This window comes from Chelonoidis abingdonii, chromosome 1 (assembly GCF_003597395.2).
Source record: "Chelonoidis abingdonii isolate Lonesome George chromosome 1, CheloAbing_2.0, whole genome shotgun sequence".
NCBI classification, from domain to species: domain Eukaryota; kingdom Metazoa; phylum Chordata; order Testudines; family Testudinidae; genus Chelonoidis; species Chelonoidis abingdonii.
The window spans coordinates 156,421,091-156,440,557 of record NC_133769.1 but is presented as its reverse complement, the minus strand read 5'-3'; the positions used below and the strand labels follow the sequence as shown (position 1 = coordinate 156,440,557).

At 42.4% G+C, this 19,467-nt stretch overlaps 1 protein-coding gene across 1 annotated transcript in view; it reads right to left on the bottom strand.

Annotated features, from left to right (window-relative positions):
• POLQ (DNA polymerase theta) overlaps positions 1 to 19,467 on the bottom strand; it is a 189,800-nt gene that overhangs the window by 144,838 nt on the left and 25,495 nt on the right. Inside the window, exons 5-9 of the mRNA XM_032773589.2 lie at positions 16,530 to 16,638; positions 14,472 to 14,691; positions 3,886 to 4,027; positions 3,619 to 3,765; positions 1,558 to 1,770 (exon numbers count right to left, since the gene is read on the bottom strand). Of these exons, the coding sequence (XP_032629480.2) occupies positions 1,558 to 1,770; positions 3,619 to 3,765; positions 3,886 to 4,027; positions 14,472 to 14,691; positions 16,530 to 16,638 (831 nt within the window). The remainder of the gene's footprint in view (positions 1 to 1,557; positions 1,771 to 3,618; positions 3,766 to 3,885; positions 4,028 to 14,471; positions 14,692 to 16,529; positions 16,639 to 19,467) is intronic.

Below are 19,467 nucleotides of genomic sequence, written 5' to 3'. Positions count from 1 at the left end.
TGTTTGTCAACCAAATTTCTAATCCATTCTAGGAAGTTGTTGTTGTTTTTGAAAATAGAATTGCTGTGGTAGAAAGAGCAGCAGCTGGTATTTGCCATTATGTTTACATTTTCATCCAAAACGCTTTATGGAATGGGGGGAGGAGGGTACATTTATAAACTCATAAGCATATGTTCAGACTGCATACTGTGCAAGAGTAAACTAAGGTTCATGTCAGACAGGTAAAAAATAAAACACCTCCTCTCATGAGGTGGGGGGGGGGGAAAAAGGAGCTTCAAAAGCCAAGCAACTTCATGTTACAGCAGGTTTGGTCAAAGTGTAACCAGCAGGCTACAAGAAATTCTACAACAGAGCATGTGATTTCCCTCTTCAATGCAGTGGTGTGTCCTACAGAGACACTAGGTTACAACATGAGATGCTGCTAGGTCGCTCAAATCAAGATTGAATGTTACATTTCAAGGTATTTAGTGTCTGCAAGCTGCAACTGTGCATTAAATATGAATGTAGCCATAAATCTAATCCAGCTGCTCTCAAACTGTGGGCTGAGGCCCCAAAGTGGCTTAAGACTTGCTGTGACCGAGGGCCAAGGCCAAAGCCTGAGACCCACTGCCCTGGGTCGAAGTCTGAGGGCTTCAGCCTTGGGTGGCAGGGCTCAGGTTGCAGGCTCGGGCTTTGGTCCCAGCCCCCCAACCCTGGGCAGCAGGGCATGGGCGGGTTCAGGCTTTTCACCTCCTATCCTCCTAGGGTCATGTAGTAATTTTTGTTGTCACAAGGGGTTGCAGTGCAATGAAGTTTGAGAACCCCTAAAGTAATCCATTTATAAAGAGTGTAATCAACTTCCAGCAAGTAGCCAATAATGCCTTCAGCAGGGCAGCTGTTTTATATTTATTTTGATCTTTATACTCTCCACATTGTTTGTATATTTGCAAAAAACTCAATTCCTATCAATTCTAGCCATGAAATAAAACTTCCGTTCTGAATAAAACTGACATTAACAAAGTTCTTTGCCTTGCCATGCCAAAAGAGTTCTTGACTGATGCTAGCACAGCTCGAGATACTTTTTCCTGTGAACTGCCAGAGGGAAGCACTCAATATTTTTCAGATTCACAAAACAAGTAGTTCACCTAGAGAGAGGTTTATAAATTCATGTTACTCGTCAAAGTGGAAGGTATATGTTTGCCAAATTCTGGGTCTAAAACTTCAACATAATCTCTCAAATTTTAAGTCTGTAAAACTCCTTGCTAAACTAGCCATACCCCACACAATTAAAGCAAATGATCAGAGTATTAGAGGTGATATGAAATTCAACACAGAAAATAGACTGTGCCTCCAGTAACCTGACATGCAGACACCAAAATCAATTCATGCAGTGAAACAGAATCCCCTAGGAATTACAAATTATATCCCGATTAATACCAAACAAATTAATCTTGATTAACTTTATCCTACTGAATAACAAAGGAATTCATCACGATTAGTCACTAATTGTAAAGCACTGCCCTGGTTGTAATTAGGTTAACACAGTTCTTAGAAAATGTTAATAAAGCCTCCACTTACCTACTATGTCTACTCCTTTCCTGCCAGCCCTCCCAGCCATCTGTTTGTAAGTTAGGATGTCCAGGAGTCTGCCACCAAACACAGGTGTTCGGATAATTACCCGATGTGCAGGCAGATTCACCCCAGAAGAAAGGGTGGATGTTGCTGCCAGGACTCGAATCAATCCCTGGCGAAAGGCCCCTTCAATGATATCCCGTTCATCAAAAGTAAGACCTGAGGAGACAATGCTTTCAATAAACACACTAACAGCGTGTTTGTGGTGAAGTATAACCATCAGCAGAGAAAGCCTTGCGAGAACAGCCCATGTGTTAATGAACACTTGCCATTAGCGATTAGAACTATGGAGCCATGTCACATCAGTATCTTGAGCCGTGCATGGCTGAAATAATCTCAATTCTACAGAAATGTTTTCCTTTAACTATTCTAACTAACAGTATGATTTAGAAGTTTGCTCCTCCAAAGTGCTTGCAAATGCCATAAAAGGTCAGACAAACACAATATTTATTTGAGAATCTTTATAAACAGAAGAAAGTTGGATCCAGCAGTTTTAATAGGGGCTGGGAGTTAACAGTTTTTTTCCCTATTTAATTTCTGTGATGTGCTGTCTTGAACCTGGAGTCCAACTAAGTTATCTAGTTCATTTCCCTGCAAACCATCAAAAAACAAATTTTCCAGTGTTTTCTCCAGTCTAGTCTTGAGTATCCAGAAGGGCTTCTAGCCCTTCCTTTGGGAGGTTGCTGAACAGCTTAATCAAACTTACTGCCAGGAAGTGTTCCATTTATATGATTTCATCAGTCTACTTCTAAGTCCACAGCCTTGCACCACCCTAAGTTATTCTTTTTCTTCCTTGACATTTCTAGGCTTTAAATATTAGTAGACTTTTCTTTCTTCTAACCCAATCTCCCTATATTCAGCTCTTTCATCTTTCTTTGTAAGTCACTCTCCTCAGGTCCCCTGATCAGTTTTGCAGCCTTCTCTCAAAGGGCTGGGGTGACAATAGAGCCAACAAGACCAGCTTCCCTACAAGAGATAAACTATCAAGTTTAAGGCTTCTAAACTGAGGAGCTGTTAACCTGGGATTCTGACAAAGGACCTAAAATTACTCAAAGTCACGACAAGAAGGAACCTGATACATACTGGGAATCTTGTTTTGAAAAATGAACTTTTGCTGGCATACCTTCAAGGTTGGGTTGTTTTTAAATTCAGAGGAATTGAAAGTCAGTGGGGCCACTGGAAATCTCCAGAAAAGAATGCCATATTAGCCTGAGTAGTTTTCCATTAACTTCAGTTAGTGACATCCAAACAACTCAAGGGGAGAGAAGAGCTTTCTTTGGTTGATTCAGCACATTACTGTCCTTAAATTACATTATATTCCATTTTAAGTTAGAGATCAAATGAGTGTTTAGCCTGTCAGTTTCACACCAGGATTTTTCTCAAGGTTAACTACACACCCTCATGGTCTCTGGATTCTGGTCTCTGCATATTTGATGCAGTATCCACTGGTTTCTACCATCAGGACAGACGAGGAAACTTCTTCCAACAACTGGACCTTGCTTCCAATCTACCCTTCCAGAGGGACCATACCTATCTGAGAAACAAATTGCAGAGCTGGAGTAAACAGATAGTAGCTACCACTAAAGGTGACAGTTTTTCTCTCTTTCCATGTTCGCCCTTTGTCAGAGGCACAGAATAACAGCTCCTGTCTCAGTGTTTGGTTGAGTATATTGTCTTAACTCACAAGGCTAATAGTTTTGACAGCATGTCTTGGTTGTAACTCAGTATTTCCAGCAACTAACAAAAGCTGGGTTTGTAAATTGCCATTGTCCTTTATGTTGAAATTAATAGAGAAAGGTGGTTTACCGCACAATTACTTAGTTAAGCTTTAGGCCACAAAAACAATCTCAGGCTTAGCTTTAGCTATGGGTGGCAATAACATTTGATTTACCTATAAGTGACAAAAAGGGACTAAAGACTTCAGAAAATGACTACTAAATATAAGTCCAACTAGATTTTGGTATCTATATAGTATGCTCATGAGAAATGAGTAAACTCCTCAAATACCTGCATGATGAAATGCCACTCCCCATGGTAAAGTACGCTCGAGCACAGTGTCCAGACCTGATAATGAGCGCCTTAGCTGGTCCATCACCTCCTCTATTCCTTCCTTGTCCAAGGCAACTGGTGAAAGTGCTGAGGTTTTGGTAAACCCTTTAGTCAGGAGAGAGAAAGAGAATGAATATTTTTATTACTCTCAGCAGGCTTACTCTGCTATAAAGGCATAGTGCAGCTCATAGTCTCCTATTGAGCTCCTTTCTCATCCTCTCTTACTCTCAGCCTGCAGATTGTAGAACTCCCTGGCTATGATGTCTGCCAGTTTTTCACACCAATTCTTGGATGGACAGAAGAGTAGGACTGAATGGCCATCGCGAAGGGTCTCGTAACACAGGCTCACCACATGGTCTTCATCTCCCTGAATTGAGACAGACAATTCTTTCAACAAGTTCTTGTATCATACAGGGTTTGTAAATGCTGCCACTTTGGCCTCTATCCCACTTCAAATCTCCTATCCCAATTAAGAAGGAGAAACACGGGAAAGAAAGGGAGCTGAGTTTTCTTGACTTGCAAAAGTCTAGGGATTAGTACGGTACACTGATGCATACGTGTCTTGGGCCCAACAACAGATAAATCTGAAGATTTGTGTCAAATTATCCCTAGCTTACTCTCATTGTTACAATCACAATTAAAACCTTTTTAACCTTTTATTAACACAAAAAACAGGTAAAGCATTTGAAACTTCAGAAGTTAAGTAAAAACTTTAACAATTCCCTTATTCTCTTTCCCTTTAGTTGTATAGAGTTTTTTATATGGAAAACTCCTTTGTCTGACAGTTTCTTTAGGTGGTATTAAAGATGACGGTCAAGTGGTTATTAAAGTTCAACTCTGTCTTCTTAAGACAAAACAAGACAAACATACACACTCCCAAAAGAAGGAAAAGAATAAGAAAGTATAACTTATAACTTCTTGCTGAGTGAGAGTGTGTAAGTGTAAAATCTGATTTCTTGGAAATTACAGACAAAGCACATACCGTAATTTTAATAGCCGCACAGACACAAACTTTTACTAGTCAAACTAAAACCTTTGTTAATAGCTTGCTTTTTTGACTACAGGCCAACAGCATGTTTGTCACATCGATTTGTTCTGGATAGTTAAACCAGATTATTTTTAAGCAGATGGCCAAAGGAGGAATAAAGGAGAAAGCAGAAGTCAGGGAGGGAAGGAAAAACAATATTACACTACAAAGAAAGCAGTAGCAGAAACTTCAAGTGCACGTGACAAGTCTTGTTCAGAATTCTGCCAAACCCAGCAAAGGGGGTGATGTTATCTGGCTCCTTTTTCTCGCCCAGTCTAGTTAGGACATTTTTCAGGATCATGACAAAGGCCCAAGACCTTGATGATAGATCCCAGGGACCCAGTGAGCTGTGGTCACCTTAAAGGTGAAACTCCTTCCCTCAAGCTGTTGAGTCTACAAATTTGGCTTTCCAACCTACTTAGCTTAAGCATATCACCATGTAACCTCTAGAAAAAGGGGCAGCAACCTGATCCCATCAAAAGTATTCAATTAAAACGCAGTTACAGTTATTCCAATTATAAATATTTATTTTGGTTTTTGGAATCCCTCCACTTGTTATGCCAAATTACGATCTCTAATCACAGTTCTTTCTGTTTAAATAAATCCAATTTTTGCCACACTCTCTCAAATTTTGCTTATTTTATATAACAGACTGAGCTGGTCTTAGAATCATAGAAATCTAGGAGTGGACGGAACCTTGATAGGTCATCTAGTTCAGTCCCCTCCGCTGAGGCAGGTCTAAGTATTATCTAGACCATCCTTGACAGGAGTTTGTCTAACCTCCAGTCACAACCTCCCTATGTAATGGGTTCCAGTACTTAATTTACAGTTAGTTTTTCCTTATGTCTAATCTAAATCTCCCTTGCTGCAATTTAAGCCCATTGCTCCTTGTCCTGTCCTCAGTGGATCAGGAAAACAATTTATCACCCTCTTCTTTATAACAACCTTTTCCATACTTGAAGACTATCATGTTCCTCCCCGCAACCCCTCAATCTTTTCTTCCCCTGAGAAAACCCAATATTTTCAATCTTTCCTCCTGGGTCATGTTTTCTCGACCTTTAACCATTTTTGTTGCTCTCCTCTGGACCTTCTCCAATTTATCCATATCTTTCCCACTTTGTGGTGCCCAGAACTGGCTACAGAACTCCAGTTGAGGCCTTATCAATGCTGAATAGAGTGGAAGAATTACGTCTCATGTCTTGCTTACAACACTCCTGGTAATAAATCTCAGAATGATTGATTTTTTGCAACTGTATTACACTGACAATTAATATTTAGTTTGTGATCCACTATAAACCCCAGATCCTTTTCTGCATATTCCTTCCTAGACAGTCATTTCTCATTTTGTATAAGGAAGGAATAATCAATTGCACAAAAAGTGTAGTACTCTACATTTGTCCTTACTGAATTTCATCCTATTTATTTCAGACCATTTCTCAAAATTTGCCAAGATTATTTTGAATTCTAATCCTGTCCTTCAAAGAGATTGCAACCTCTCCCATCTTGGGATCACCCTCAAAACTTTACAAGTGTATTCTCTAGGCCATTATCAAAATCATTTATGAAGATACGGAATAGAACTGGAAGCAGGACAGATCCCTACGGAACCCCATTCGATGTGTCCTTCCATCTTCACTGTGAACACTGATAACTACTCTGTGTATGGTTTTCCAACCAGATGTGTACCCACCGTATAAGTAGGTTCATCTAGCATATACTTCCCTAGTTTGCTTATGAGATGACCATGTGAGACAGCTGTCACATTCCAGGATGCAATCCACACCAGTGAGGGGTTGTGTCACTGCTTGCCCCACAACCCTGGGCGCCTCACAATGCTTTGCTGTTGTAGCTCCCAACCTGGGCCATTCACAAACAGTCTACCAGCATGCAGATCACATTCTGAGTGTTTGTGTATAGCTACAGCCCTGGTCCAGCAACTCTGCCCCAGCAGCCTGTCAGCAACACACCAGCCACATGCTGGCTTCCAGCAGCCTTGGTTACTACCTGAAGGGTGACCCCAACCCACTCCCAGTGCCAAATTTTCCCCAAAAACATGTGTTCTGCAGTGTCCAGCCTTCACCTGGGCAGTTCAGATATTAGAGGTCTGTTGCCCTGTAAGGGATCCATATTCAACTGTTTACTATTTTAGATGGAGTTACCAAACAGTTTAGTTCAAACACAACATGGGATAGTTTATATTACATATATATATATGTTTATTTAAAGAGATTTTAAGTGAGCATATGTATAAGGTATTAAAGTCAGAAATGGTTACAAGAGAAAGAGATGAAACACTTTCTGGTATCTAAAACTTAACAAGCTAGACCTGGCCCAAGGTAAAATCCCCACAATTCCCAGCAATATTGCTGACCAGATATTCAGATCAGAAACTCCCCCAAGGTCAAAGGGCTGGTTCCTTTGTCTTCTGAGATGAAAGTGTGTGAAATAGGGAAAGAGATAAGGAAATGATGACATTGGGGTGTTTTTGCCTTTCACTTTTATAGTCCAGTCACACTTCGAAGTTGATTGTTCTGAGGATTATCCGTCAAAGCAAAAGTTTATTCATACAGTAAAGGGGGTGACATGGAGTCCAGTGGTGAAGGTTGCTCCATGCTCTCTCTTCTCCCTGGTGTATGCTAAAATGCAGATCTGTCATCTACTGCCATTTCTCCCTTATGCTGTCTCAAGAACCCTGTTTACTACTTATATGTACTTTGAGGTAAACACACATTCCTGTGTTTAGAGTAGACCTGTTTAACAACTTTTGTCTAGGCAGAGCTATGTGATTTTGAACATGTGCTATCATCTTACAAGGGAAATTCATAACTTTGCATAGAATGTTGCTACATACAGTTCACCATATTATTGACCAGCAAGCTATTAGTTTTCAAATGATACCTCACAAGGTATATTTTGTACAAAGATTATTACAATGATGTATAGGGTGCGAATACAGGGCTGCTTTCAGTCAGGACAGTATCAAAAGCTTTACTAAAGTCAAGATGTATTATTCTTCTGCTTCCTCCACATCAACAAGGCTTGTTACTCTATCAAAGTATAATATTAGGTAGGTCTGACATAGTTTGTTCTTGACAAATCCATGTTAACAGTTATTTATCTTCTAAGGTACTTAAAACTGATCGATTGCTCCATTATCCAGGTACCAATGTTCAGCTGACTGGTCCATAATTCCCTGGGCTGTCCTTATTCCCCTTTTCATAGATGGAAAATATAGTACCTCTTTTCCAGTCCTCTGGCATCTCTCCTGTCCTCCACGAGTTCTCAAAGATAATCACTAGTGGCTCAGAGATCTCTTCGGCCAATTCCTTAAATATTTTAAGACAGTGGTTTTCAACCTTTTTTTCATTTGCGGACCTCTGAAAAAAATTGTAAAATGGAGGTGCAGACCTCTTTGGAAATCTTAATAGTCTGCGGATCCCCAAGGGTCTGTGGACCACAGGTTGAAAACCACTCCTCTAGGACTGCCAACCTGAAGACATCTAAGGGTATGTGTACAATGCAATATAAGCCTATGGTTAGTGGGACACAAGTCACCTGACTTAGGTTAGAAAATCCTGGGCTTGAATGACTACACTGATTCTTAACTCTATGTTCAGATTTTTCTAACTAGGGCTTGAACCTTGGCTGCTGATGTCCACACTGCAGCATGCAGACCCAAGTCAAAGCAATCGTAGATTCCCTAACACCCTCTCAAAATGCAACCTCTCTAGCCTTTTGACCATGATGCACTGTGGGAAAACTCTACTGCCCACCCTGTATCTTACAAGAAGTTTGAACAGCCCCCCCAACACAGCCTGCCAAGTCATTTTGGTCTGGGTGCTCCCAGCTGTCAGAGCCAGCAACAGAGAGGAGTAACCTTTTGAAAAACTTCTTTTGCTTATGCTTTCATTCCTGTGTCAGAAAACGGACAAAGCTTCTGGGATGTGCCAATGAGCATTTTGGCAGCTTTTTCTGACCCACCAAAGGCACCTGACAGATTTCATGATGGAGTGAGAGGAGGAGGCGGCGGAGACATGGCAGACTCGCACTGGCTGATGCTGCTAAGTAAAATCAGCATATTTTACTTAGCAGTAAACCAGCTGATGCTATGTAGACCGGCACTTCTGATGTAGGGCCACAAGCACAGACTGGTAGGCTCACATTGTCACGCAGACCTAAGATGACCAGCAGTGGATCCAGAACTCTTGTATGAAGAAAGCTACATTTCTGCAGCTTTGTGAGCAGCTTGCCCCAACCCTCCAGCCTAAAGACACACACACCCTTGCCAGTCCAGAAGCAGGTTTAATAATTGGAGATATACCTATCTCCTAGAACAGCCCCCTGCCTTCACTTGCAGGACCAAATACTGATTTTTGCCCCAGATCCCTAAGTGGCCCCCCAAGGATTGAACTCACAACCATGGGTTTAGCAAGCCAATGCTGAAACCACTGAGCTATCCCTCCTCCCAGGTTGTTAAAGCAGTCTGGAAGCTGGCTACCCCTGACTGCTACAAGTCTGTTGCCAATCAGTTTGGGGTTGGAAAGGCAACTGTGAGCAAAGTAGTGGTGGAGGTTTCTGAGGCAGTAAGGTGCGTGGTTTACTCGAAGGTGGCGGTCATTAAAGATATTCCTGAAGTAACTGCTGGCTTTGAGAGAATGGGGTTTCCTAACTGCACAGGGGCCATCTATGGGACTCGTGTGCCCATAGTTTGCCCTCCTCAAGGAGTACATAAACCACAAAAGGGTACTACTTGATTGTTATGCAGGCCCTCAAGGACCACAGAGGCCAATTTATGAAGGTCAACATGGCCTGCATTCCCAAAGTTCACATCAGGGTTTTTCACCAATCAGGAGTCCACATTCATGGACAGACTGGGACACTGTTCCCACCAAACAACATCATCATAAACACTATCCCCACTGTTATTCTGGGGAACCCCACGTATCCCCTTTTGTCTTGTCTTATGAAGCAATACCCTGATTTCAGAGGCCTGGGCAAAAGAAGGCTTAATTACACTCTTAGCAGGTGTAGATCCTATGGCTGTTGAATGTGCTTTGGCAAATCAAAATCCAGTTTGAGGTGTCAGCAGACCCATTTGAATGCTAACTCGTCAATGCTGTCTGCATTATTGGGACTTCCTGTATTCTTTACAATCTTTGAGAAGCCAAAGGTGAGCCATTTTCCCCTAAATGAGCCTATAACAATAAGGAGCAGCTGAATCAGTTCACGCAGCTAGCATATAGCATAGCTGGCTGCACCTGGGCAACAGAAATCAGGGATGCTTTGTGTTCTCACATTATCAACTTGCATGGCCCTATAGAAGAGGGGGAATAGTACCTGTAATAATATGCTTGTGGAGGGAAAGGAGCTGGTTAATTTGGGGGGAGGGAGGGGCATCAGTGCTTAGAATGGGACCTGGATCTCAAATGGGATCAAGACCTGTATGCCAACGACCACCTCAAGCAGGAGCGGTTCCGAAAGTCAGGGCTATGGGACCAGCACCGTGAGTCGGACTGGCGTTGGCCATGGGCGCAGGGCCGGGACTCAGAGCCACGTTAGGACTCAGAGCAACACGAAGATTCAGGCCAGGGGGCTGATGGACCCAACATGGCAGGCTTGCCTCTGGACGGTGCCATGCTCCGAGGGAGTGGAGGCTTGTCCCTCATAGTGGGAGACTTAAGTGCCATCATCTCGATGAGGCCCCTGGCAGCTTCAAAGGTGTCCAGGGTGGAAGGCATCATAGCTTCCTCCACATGCAGCTGCAGGGAGTCCAGGAGAATAGGGCTCGCTGGAAAGACGGGGGCCTGCGTTGGCTGTGCCTGGCTCAATGGTCTGCTGCCCATAGGCCCAACCTCTGCACTGTTCCCTTCCAGGTGTACAGTTGCAGTAACAACTTGCAGGGGAGATTTCTTTGCCTGTGTTTTGGAGGCAGTGGGAAATGAGAATGGTGCCGGCGAGAATGCTTCTGGGGCTCAGGGGAGCAGCAGTTCCTGAGTTAGCACGCCAGGTCCTTTCTCAGCACCGTAGATGGGACCACAGTGGGAGCGCTCCGCACCAAGGCACTCGGGGCCAGGTCCTGCCAAGGACAGAGGGCTGACTCCATTAGGAGTTGGTTCAGACGGATGTCCCTCTTCTTCCTGGTATGAGGTTTGAAAGCCTTGCAGATCTTACACTTGTCTGATTGGTGGGCTTCTCCCAGATACTGAAGACAGAAGTCAGGAGGTTGCCCGTCGGCACAGGCTTCACACAGGAACTACAGGGTCTGAAGCCCGGAGACGGCATACTCTGAGTCCCCGATGGGGCCCGTGCTGGAGTGGGAGCCCTCCCAACCTGCTAAGTAGCAAGACAAACCACTAACAATTAACTAACAGAGTGAACTATTTACAGAAGATAACAGAGGAGCTAGGGATTAGTGGGACACTTGCAAAGCAAGAAGTCACTGTTCCAACAACTGTCCCTGACGGTAAGAAGGAACTGAAGCGGGGGTCGGGCAGGGTCGTAGATAGCGTGCCATATTGATGGCGCACCAGGGGACTCCATAGCCAGCCCGACGGGTAGCTGCTAGGAAAAAACTTCCAACAGCTGTGCCTGTGGCGCACACACACACCTAACTGGAATTGATATGAGCAAGCACTCCAAGAATACATTTTCCCAAACACACACTAAGTTCATTGCTTCCAGACAGCTCCATAGACACTGAGTGATAATAGAGTGGCAAACTTAAAGCAATTATTACTTTAAGAAAAACAAGAATGACCCTAGCAAACATGAGTTCAAATACTCTTTAAACCTGTTCTTTACTGTTTGCATTTCCCAGTAACCATTTTGAACTCCACATGCTGAGTGGTGGCAGGGGCACCAAACTGCTGGGATACAATCCTCCATTAGCGGATACATGCTGGTAGCTGAGGCTTCTCATAACTTTGGATTGTTTCTTAGAGCAGAAATGCCTCCCATTACTGTAGAAATAAACTTTAATTAGAATCAGAAATTTATCTGGCTATGGGGCAGCTTCTGTCTCCTCTGGGTTTATTGCAGACCCAGAATTGACTGCTGATCTTGTTCCACAGCCTGTTCTGGCTGGTTTCAGAAACAGAGTCACTTCATGATCCTCATTCGGAGCCTGCTCCTGGCTCCCATTAGTCCCCATGCTGGGCACCATCCGGGCTGACCAGGTTGTCATGCACCACAGTTGGCTCTTTGATAAGGCGCAGTGCCAAGCACCAGTCAAACTCCTCATAAAAACAGGCATGAGGCTTATGAGTTTCACAAGTTGCACTTCTGATCCCTGGTCTTCCAGCACTCGCTCTTGAGATTCTAAATTCACTCCCTGCACTGGTCACCAGTCCGGAAAATTTGCAAAGCTGCCAGCTTTTTATCCGTCTGTTGGTACGCGTGATCATTGCTAAAGTCAACAGGTTTACTGGCCGCACATCAGAGATTCACCGAAATCTGGCTATAATCACGTGACCATGAAGCAGTGCGTTTTACAAAAGGCTTGTTCTGCTTGGTCTCCACAGCAAACACAGAAGGCTCTCTGAAGATGCGTTTGCAGCTCAGTGATCAGAAGACAAGGGAAAGGTTAATGCTGACTCACTGAGGTGCTGCTGTATGCCCAGGAAGGATGGCATCTATTTTCAATTGAGTCGACTGGAGATTGTTTGGATAGAGAGGACAAAGGAAGTTGGCCCATGGGATTGTGGGATACTGTTGGTGTACTCCCAGGAGACGAGTCAAGCGGGGCTGAGTCTACATCACAAAGCAATAGGGCTCAAGCCTGGGTCACCGCTTGACCTGGGCTTGAACCCTTCAGCCTTGCAGGGTCCTAGGACTCTAGATCTGAGCCCAAGTCTGCGAGACGAGTGTGTAGATGGAAAAGGGGTTTGGGCTCAAGCCTGAGCCTGGGCTTACACTGCATCATGCACATACCCTAATTTATCTAGGCAATTCTTAACTTGTTCTTTCCCTCTTCTAGCCTCAGATCCTACCCCATTTACACTAAGGTTCACTATGTTAGTCATCCAATCACTGAACCTTTTTGGCAAAAAACAAAAGAAGACATTTGAACAATTCAGCCATTGGTGCATTTTCGGTTAATGTCTCTCCCTCCTCATTGAGTAAATGGGCCTACGCTGTCATTGACCTCCCTCTTGCTTCTAATATATTTGTGAAATGGTGCCTCAGTACCTTTATTTCTCTATCAGAGGGATAGCTGCGTTTGCTGCTTTTTTACAGATCCAGACTAAGAGTCCTGTGGCACCTTAAAGACTAACAGATGTATTGGTGCATAAGCTTTCGTGGGTGAATACCCACTTCATCAGATACATGTAATGGAAATTTCCAGAGGCAGGTATAAATATGCAGGCAAGAATCAGTCTGGAATAATGAGGTTAGTTCAATCAGGGAGGGTGAGGCCCTCTGCTAGCAGTTGAGGTGTGAACACTAAGGGAGGAGAAACGGATTTTGGGGTTGGCTAGCCATTCACAGTCTTTGTTTAATCCTGCCTATCTGATGGTGTCAAATTTGCAAATGAACTGAAGCTCAGCAAATGAACTTCAGGACCAGACTTCAAAGAGAAACTGCTGAGCTTCAGTTCATTTGCAAATTTGACACCATCAGATCAGGATAGCATTGAGATAGTTTGCTTTTGTGCCCTTAATAATGTGACTTTAAAAAAAACTGCTACCTCGCCTGAACATTTTTTCCTTTAGACTTGCTTCCCAAGGGAGCTTATCTACCAATTCTGAGTTTGCTAAGCTCTGCCTTCTTGAAGTCCATTGTCTTTATTCTGATGTTTTCTCTTCTACCCTTCCTTCAAATCATGAACCATATCATTTCATGATCACTTTCACTCAAGCTGCCTTCAATCTTTAAATTCTCAACCAGTTCCTCCCTATTTGTCAGAATCAACTTTGGGACTGCCTCTCTCCTAGTTGCTTCCTCCACCTTCTGTAATAAACTTGTCTCCAATGCATTCCAAGGACTCGTTGGATAATCTGTGCCCTGCTAGATTACTTTCCCAATATATGTCTGGATAGTTGAAGCCCCCCCATCACCACCAAGTCCTGTGCTTTGAATGGTTTTGTTAGTAGTTTTAAAAAGGGATTAAAAAGAAAAGGCACTTGCTAAAGATTAAGCAGTTTGAATTAACCTAGCTAGGAAATTTTCGTCTACATTTTTATCCAGATAACAGTTTCTGGGACCCAGCATTGGAATGAAAGGCTCTTCTATTGTATTATTGTGAGTTCAGATGCTCAAAACCTGCAGAGAGGCAAAGGTATTTTTGCCAAGATATACAGGTAATTCTCCATCACTGGCAAACATTTTAATAAAGATTGGATTTTAAAATATATAAATAAAAATGCTCTAGCTCAAAACAAATCATTTTCAGGAAGTTCTATGGCCAGTGTTATACAGGAGGTCAGACTGGATGATCACAATGGTCCTTTCTTTCCTTAGAATCTATGAACTTTTATCTCAGATGTGTCCAATTAGCTCCAATCTAGTTCATAAGAGGCAAAGGGAACTAGGGACAGATAGGCCTGGCTGGGGAAAACCCTAGCTTGGGAAGAATTTTAAGATGGTTTACCAATAAAAACCAAATCGCAGGAAAAGAGTAACTTTAGCCGTCATTTTGAGTGCACACACTATGTTAGAAGCAGGGTAGGAACGTCAGCTACTTAAAACATTACACATCTACTGATACATTTTAAGAGTCTTCTTTTAATTAGACAATAGAAACAATGTTATCCTGGAGCACTAGTTAGCAAGAATCAGTAGTTACCTTCACTTGCAGCATGGGTTGGAATTCCCGTACCAGCTTCATTGAAGAGTCATAAATATTACGGCCAATTTTCACCCACTCCATAAGGGGTACAGGACGAAAATCAGTATAGTACAGCTCAGCATTCAGCCAGGAAGCCATAAGACCCAGGTTAGGGAGGGTGGCACTCATGCCTACTATCTGTATGCTGTCAAAAACAGGTCCGTTCTCCTTTGTCTGTCTATAATTGGTTAAAAGAAAATGAAAGTTAATAGAACCCTACGCCAATGTTCTGGTGCAGAATACAAAATCCTATTCATCCAATTCAGGATTCTGATGCTCAGAGGAATACATTGACTACCTTGCAGCAGAAAAATTGATTACTCTCTTCTCAGCATACATAACTACAAATGTTATATGCTGATCATAACATTACTCACAATTTTAAAAGATGTGGCTACAAGGCTTAGGCTTTGAAGGCACTGACTACCACAAACTGACTATATACACTTTGAAATATGTTTTAAAGATTTCCTTGTTATTAATTTATGTTCAAGTTATGGAATTATGGAAACAAAAGGGGCAGATATATTTTCATTATAACTTTCATAAGCTTAAATATCTTAATGAAATCCACTCCATTTTGTCTCAATTTTAGGTTAAACAATCAGACTAACGTTTTAAAAAACAGGCTAAACACAGTTAGGTTCCTTATTTAGGTAATTAAATCAATAACCTTATTTTCAAGTGATGAGTATTCACCAGCTTCCATTAAATTCAAAGAACTAATGGATGCTCAGCACTTCTAAGTAAGTGGCCTGATTTGTCAGATGTCTAAATAGGGATGCAAGAATCTAGTTAGACTTAAAAAAAAAAAAAAAAAAAAAAAAGTCTGTGTAAAAACTAGGGCTAAATCACTCACCGAATGCATGGCCCATCCATAACTTTAACCACAGAATACAGGATTGATTTTTTTAAAAAAGTTTGTCTGCCACCATAGTGTACAATTTTTAAAAAATTACATATTTCTTAATCCACCACTATGTATGCTCCTGCACATTCTACATGCCTTGCTGGGCATGCTGTTAATGCCCAACACATATACAAAGATATAATTATTGTGTAGCATCTCAACACAAATTGAGTCCTGGAACTAGATAGATCACGTCTAGTCTGAATTATGTTGAAAAATTTGAATCTCCATGACACACAATTTCCTTTCTTAGAAAGTTCACAAAAGCAACAACTATTCAAAGCCTTATACTCCAGCTCAGGATGGCTTAACACTTAGAGTAATGAAGGGCTCATTATCGTATTATGGCATGTAGTTGTTTTATGATTTAGTATAGAAGACACTTGTAATCAATGCTTTTTCATCTTTTCCACGTCAAATGGTAATATGCATGTAAGCAGGCAGAATAACTCAGCAGAGAATAGCTGTAGTCAGCTAAGGCTTTTCCTTTGGATATAATCTTTATAATTAAGCAATCAAAATAAACAAACATAAGAAAAAGGGAGTAATAAAATTTCCTCATTTTAGGGTTCATCCCAACCCTACAACCCTGGGTGCAAAGCTCTTCTCTAAACTATCCCCTTGTCTACCAAAGATCAAAAGAGGATGCCTGATCATATACTTCTTTCACACATATCAAAATGTTTTTGATAGAGAGATCTATTAGGTTGTAAAAGTCTCCTAAAGGAGGCAATAGTGGTAGAAATTCTTTTCCCTAGGAATTAAAAATTAAACAAGACATCAGAAAAGAAGAAACAACAAATCCAAAAAACATTTCAAATATAAAGTAAGCTAATTTTTTAACTTAAAGCTATATCCCAATTTCTTTTCCAAAAAAGAATGAATTTTACAACTAAACACAAATTAAAAAATACAAGGAAAAAGGTTTTTGACTATAGTGATAGCCTCCTGATGTGATGAAACCTTAATAACTGAGGGATCCTAGACCAGAGTTCTCACCAAATTCCTGCAGCCAATCCATACCTCCAGTAACTCAGAGAACAACCTGAATATTGAAGCTGCTCAGAATTCAGTATTAAAAGACAGACAGCCCCCAGTCTACCCACCTTTTAGCAACTTTCTCTGTAACAAATCGAACTTTGGTCAGCAGGAGTTCCAGCAGATATCCTCTGTGAGAATCTCCTAGCATGTGCAACTCATCCACAACCACCATCCCTGGTGAAAAGAAGCACTACAGATTTAAAATTTTTATTCAAGTTAATGTTTAAAATTAAATATATACAAGTTAAGAGGGAAGGTCCTGTACATGTAGGGTCAGGCTTGAGTTATGAGGGATTACAGGTATCAGTTACGAGGATCACAAAATACACACATTACATAACCAGCATAGACCCAAATTGGAGTGCGGGAGTTTTTAAAGCGTCAGTGGATAAGTGGGCTTGGGTACGCCACCCATGGAACGTATAAAGAGTCCAAGTCAGTATCAGTGTAGTGAATAAGTACATGGGTGGGGTGCATCCCTTGGTTCGTCAGGGAAGGAAGTTTCACCAAAGCTCAAAAGCAAGAACAAATCTCCATCATCCCTTCAGCATCATATTCCATTATGAATGGTTGAAATTTACAAAATTCCTGTGCATGCCAGAGATCTTTCTGCTGTTTCCTGTCACTGTTTCTTCTCAGATATTAGTGCATGAAGCAGATGATCAGTTTCATGACATTTTACCTCCAAAATTTGTTTTGTTTAAAAAAGAAAGTTAAATTTGACAGTGTGTTTGGTGGAGTCTAGCTAGCAGTGCACCCATCTTTCCAACCTCAACATCTCACCAAATTAAGGTTACCCTGAGGGCTTGTCTACAGAGTTATTCCAAAATGGCAACCTCAATCCGAATTAATTACAACATCTTCCTAAAATTTCCAGACCGCACCAAACTTGAGAAATTCTAGATCAAACGAACATTCCCACCTCACTTAGGCCAGGTTTATATTCAAGTTTGCCAGCATATCAACGTAGGTTGAGGAGGTGACTTTTTACCGACGTAGCAATGCTGGCAAAAGCTCTAGCGTAGATGTAGTTATACTGGTAAAAGAGTGTTTTTACTGATATAGTTTGTTTCACTTACCAAACCAGAATAAGTTATACTGGCAAAAGCACTGGTAAAGCGCTCCTAGTGTACACATAGCTGAAGACTGAGAGAAAAGATGCCCCTCCATCCCCCAAGCAACATAAAAGCAAAAAGTCAACTTAACTCTGCCATCTACTGAGAAAGGAGAAGGTGATGACATTTCTACCAGAGTGATGTCTCTAGAACATAACTGGTAGTTCGATCTTTTGCATTAGCCTCTGGCTAGCTGGTGTCCACATAATCTGTGCCTCTAGCTTGGGGAAAGAAAAAAGTGTATTCTCTGTCTGCCTCTCCTTACCCCAAGTCTCCTTCCCGGCTGCTGTATGAGCATGCTGAGGGTGAGCGGTGTCTATGTTGTTCTACCCCTTCCCACAGCCTCTGTTTTGGATTCTTTCATCCTGCTGAATAGCACCAATGCTTTCCTCTTAGCCTTCTTACAACTTTCCTTAGCAACTCAAAGTGGAATTAACCTGATTCTAGTCATTTTCATTGCTGACCACAGCACAAAACACTGAATAGAAGCAGGAAAAATAACAATGGTTCAATCACTTTTCAATCTGCTATAGTTTGGCAAAACTATGGGTATGGCTACACTTGGAAATGTGCATCACTGGGAGTTACAGCTGTGGTCGTACAGCTGTGTAGGAACAGCGCTGCAGTGTGGCCACATTTGCAGCGCTGTTGGGAGTGGTGCATTGTGGGCAGCTATCCCAGTGTTCAAGTGGCTGCAACGTGCTTTTCAAAAGAGGGGGGTGGGGTGGAGTGTGACAGGGAGCCGTGGGGGAGACAGAGGAGCGGATTTTTGGAGCACTGTGACAGCTCCCTCCTGTGCATTGGCCATTTCCCACCCACTCCTCTCTCAATCACCCTTAATGTAAAAAGGCTTCAGACAGATAAGCAGCTTCTCCACGGACCCCTCCCCTGCCGTGCTTGGTCTCCTCAAGCAAACAGCTGTGAACTCAAAGCCTCCTGGCTACCTCATCGCTGGGCAAAGAGCAGCTGTGTTGGTAGCTCACGGGGTACTTCCAGTTGTTGTACAGGAATTCTGGGATACCTCTTATAACCCTGGAAGCCAAACGACTTTGGCGTGGCTTTTTCGCAGTGTCCACCACTGTGATGAGCAGCGCTTGCCATCACAGCGTGGATTCGCTTAACCCATACAGCGTCCAGGGGAGTAACAGGCCAGCGCTGCAGGCCAGGGAGTTGTACTTAGGGTTGGCTACACTTGCAAGTTGCAGCGCTGGTGAGGGGGTTACAGCGCTGCAACTTACTCAGTGTCCACACTTACAAAGCTCAACCAGCGCTGCAACTTGCAAGTGTAGCCAAGCCCTATGTGCAACAGAGGTACTACAGCTGCCTGCAGATTCAGGCAGACACAGCACTGCATTCATTTACACTTGTTTCACATTTATTCTCATTAACCTGATGGCTACTGCAACAACTTCCTACTAACCAAGGGCAAGTGGGTTTTTCAAGTCTTGCACAGGATTTATTTATTTATTTTTTAATGAAACAACAGCACCTCACAGGTCTGGCATGAAGAGACTTCCCTAAGAACAGTCTTAGTCAGATTCCCCAGGAGGGCATGTCTCAAATGTGAGGTTTTCTGCCATGCAGTGTTATTCTTGAAGGAATTCTGTGCCAATATATTAAAAATTCTGCAAAATTCTGCATATTTGATTTGTCAGAATAACACTATATACTCCTGCCAGTTTCAGTTATTTCAGTAATTTATTTCAAAATACCTGTCAACAACTACGTCTGTAACAATACAGACACAAAATTTCCCCCCAGGGAATATAGTTAAAGAAACCCCTATAACCCAGTTCCTGCTTTTCTGCCCCATCCTCCCACAGAGCCAAGCTGAGGGGCTAGATACCCACAACCCCTCCCCCCAGATTCCAGCTATGGGGCACCCCAC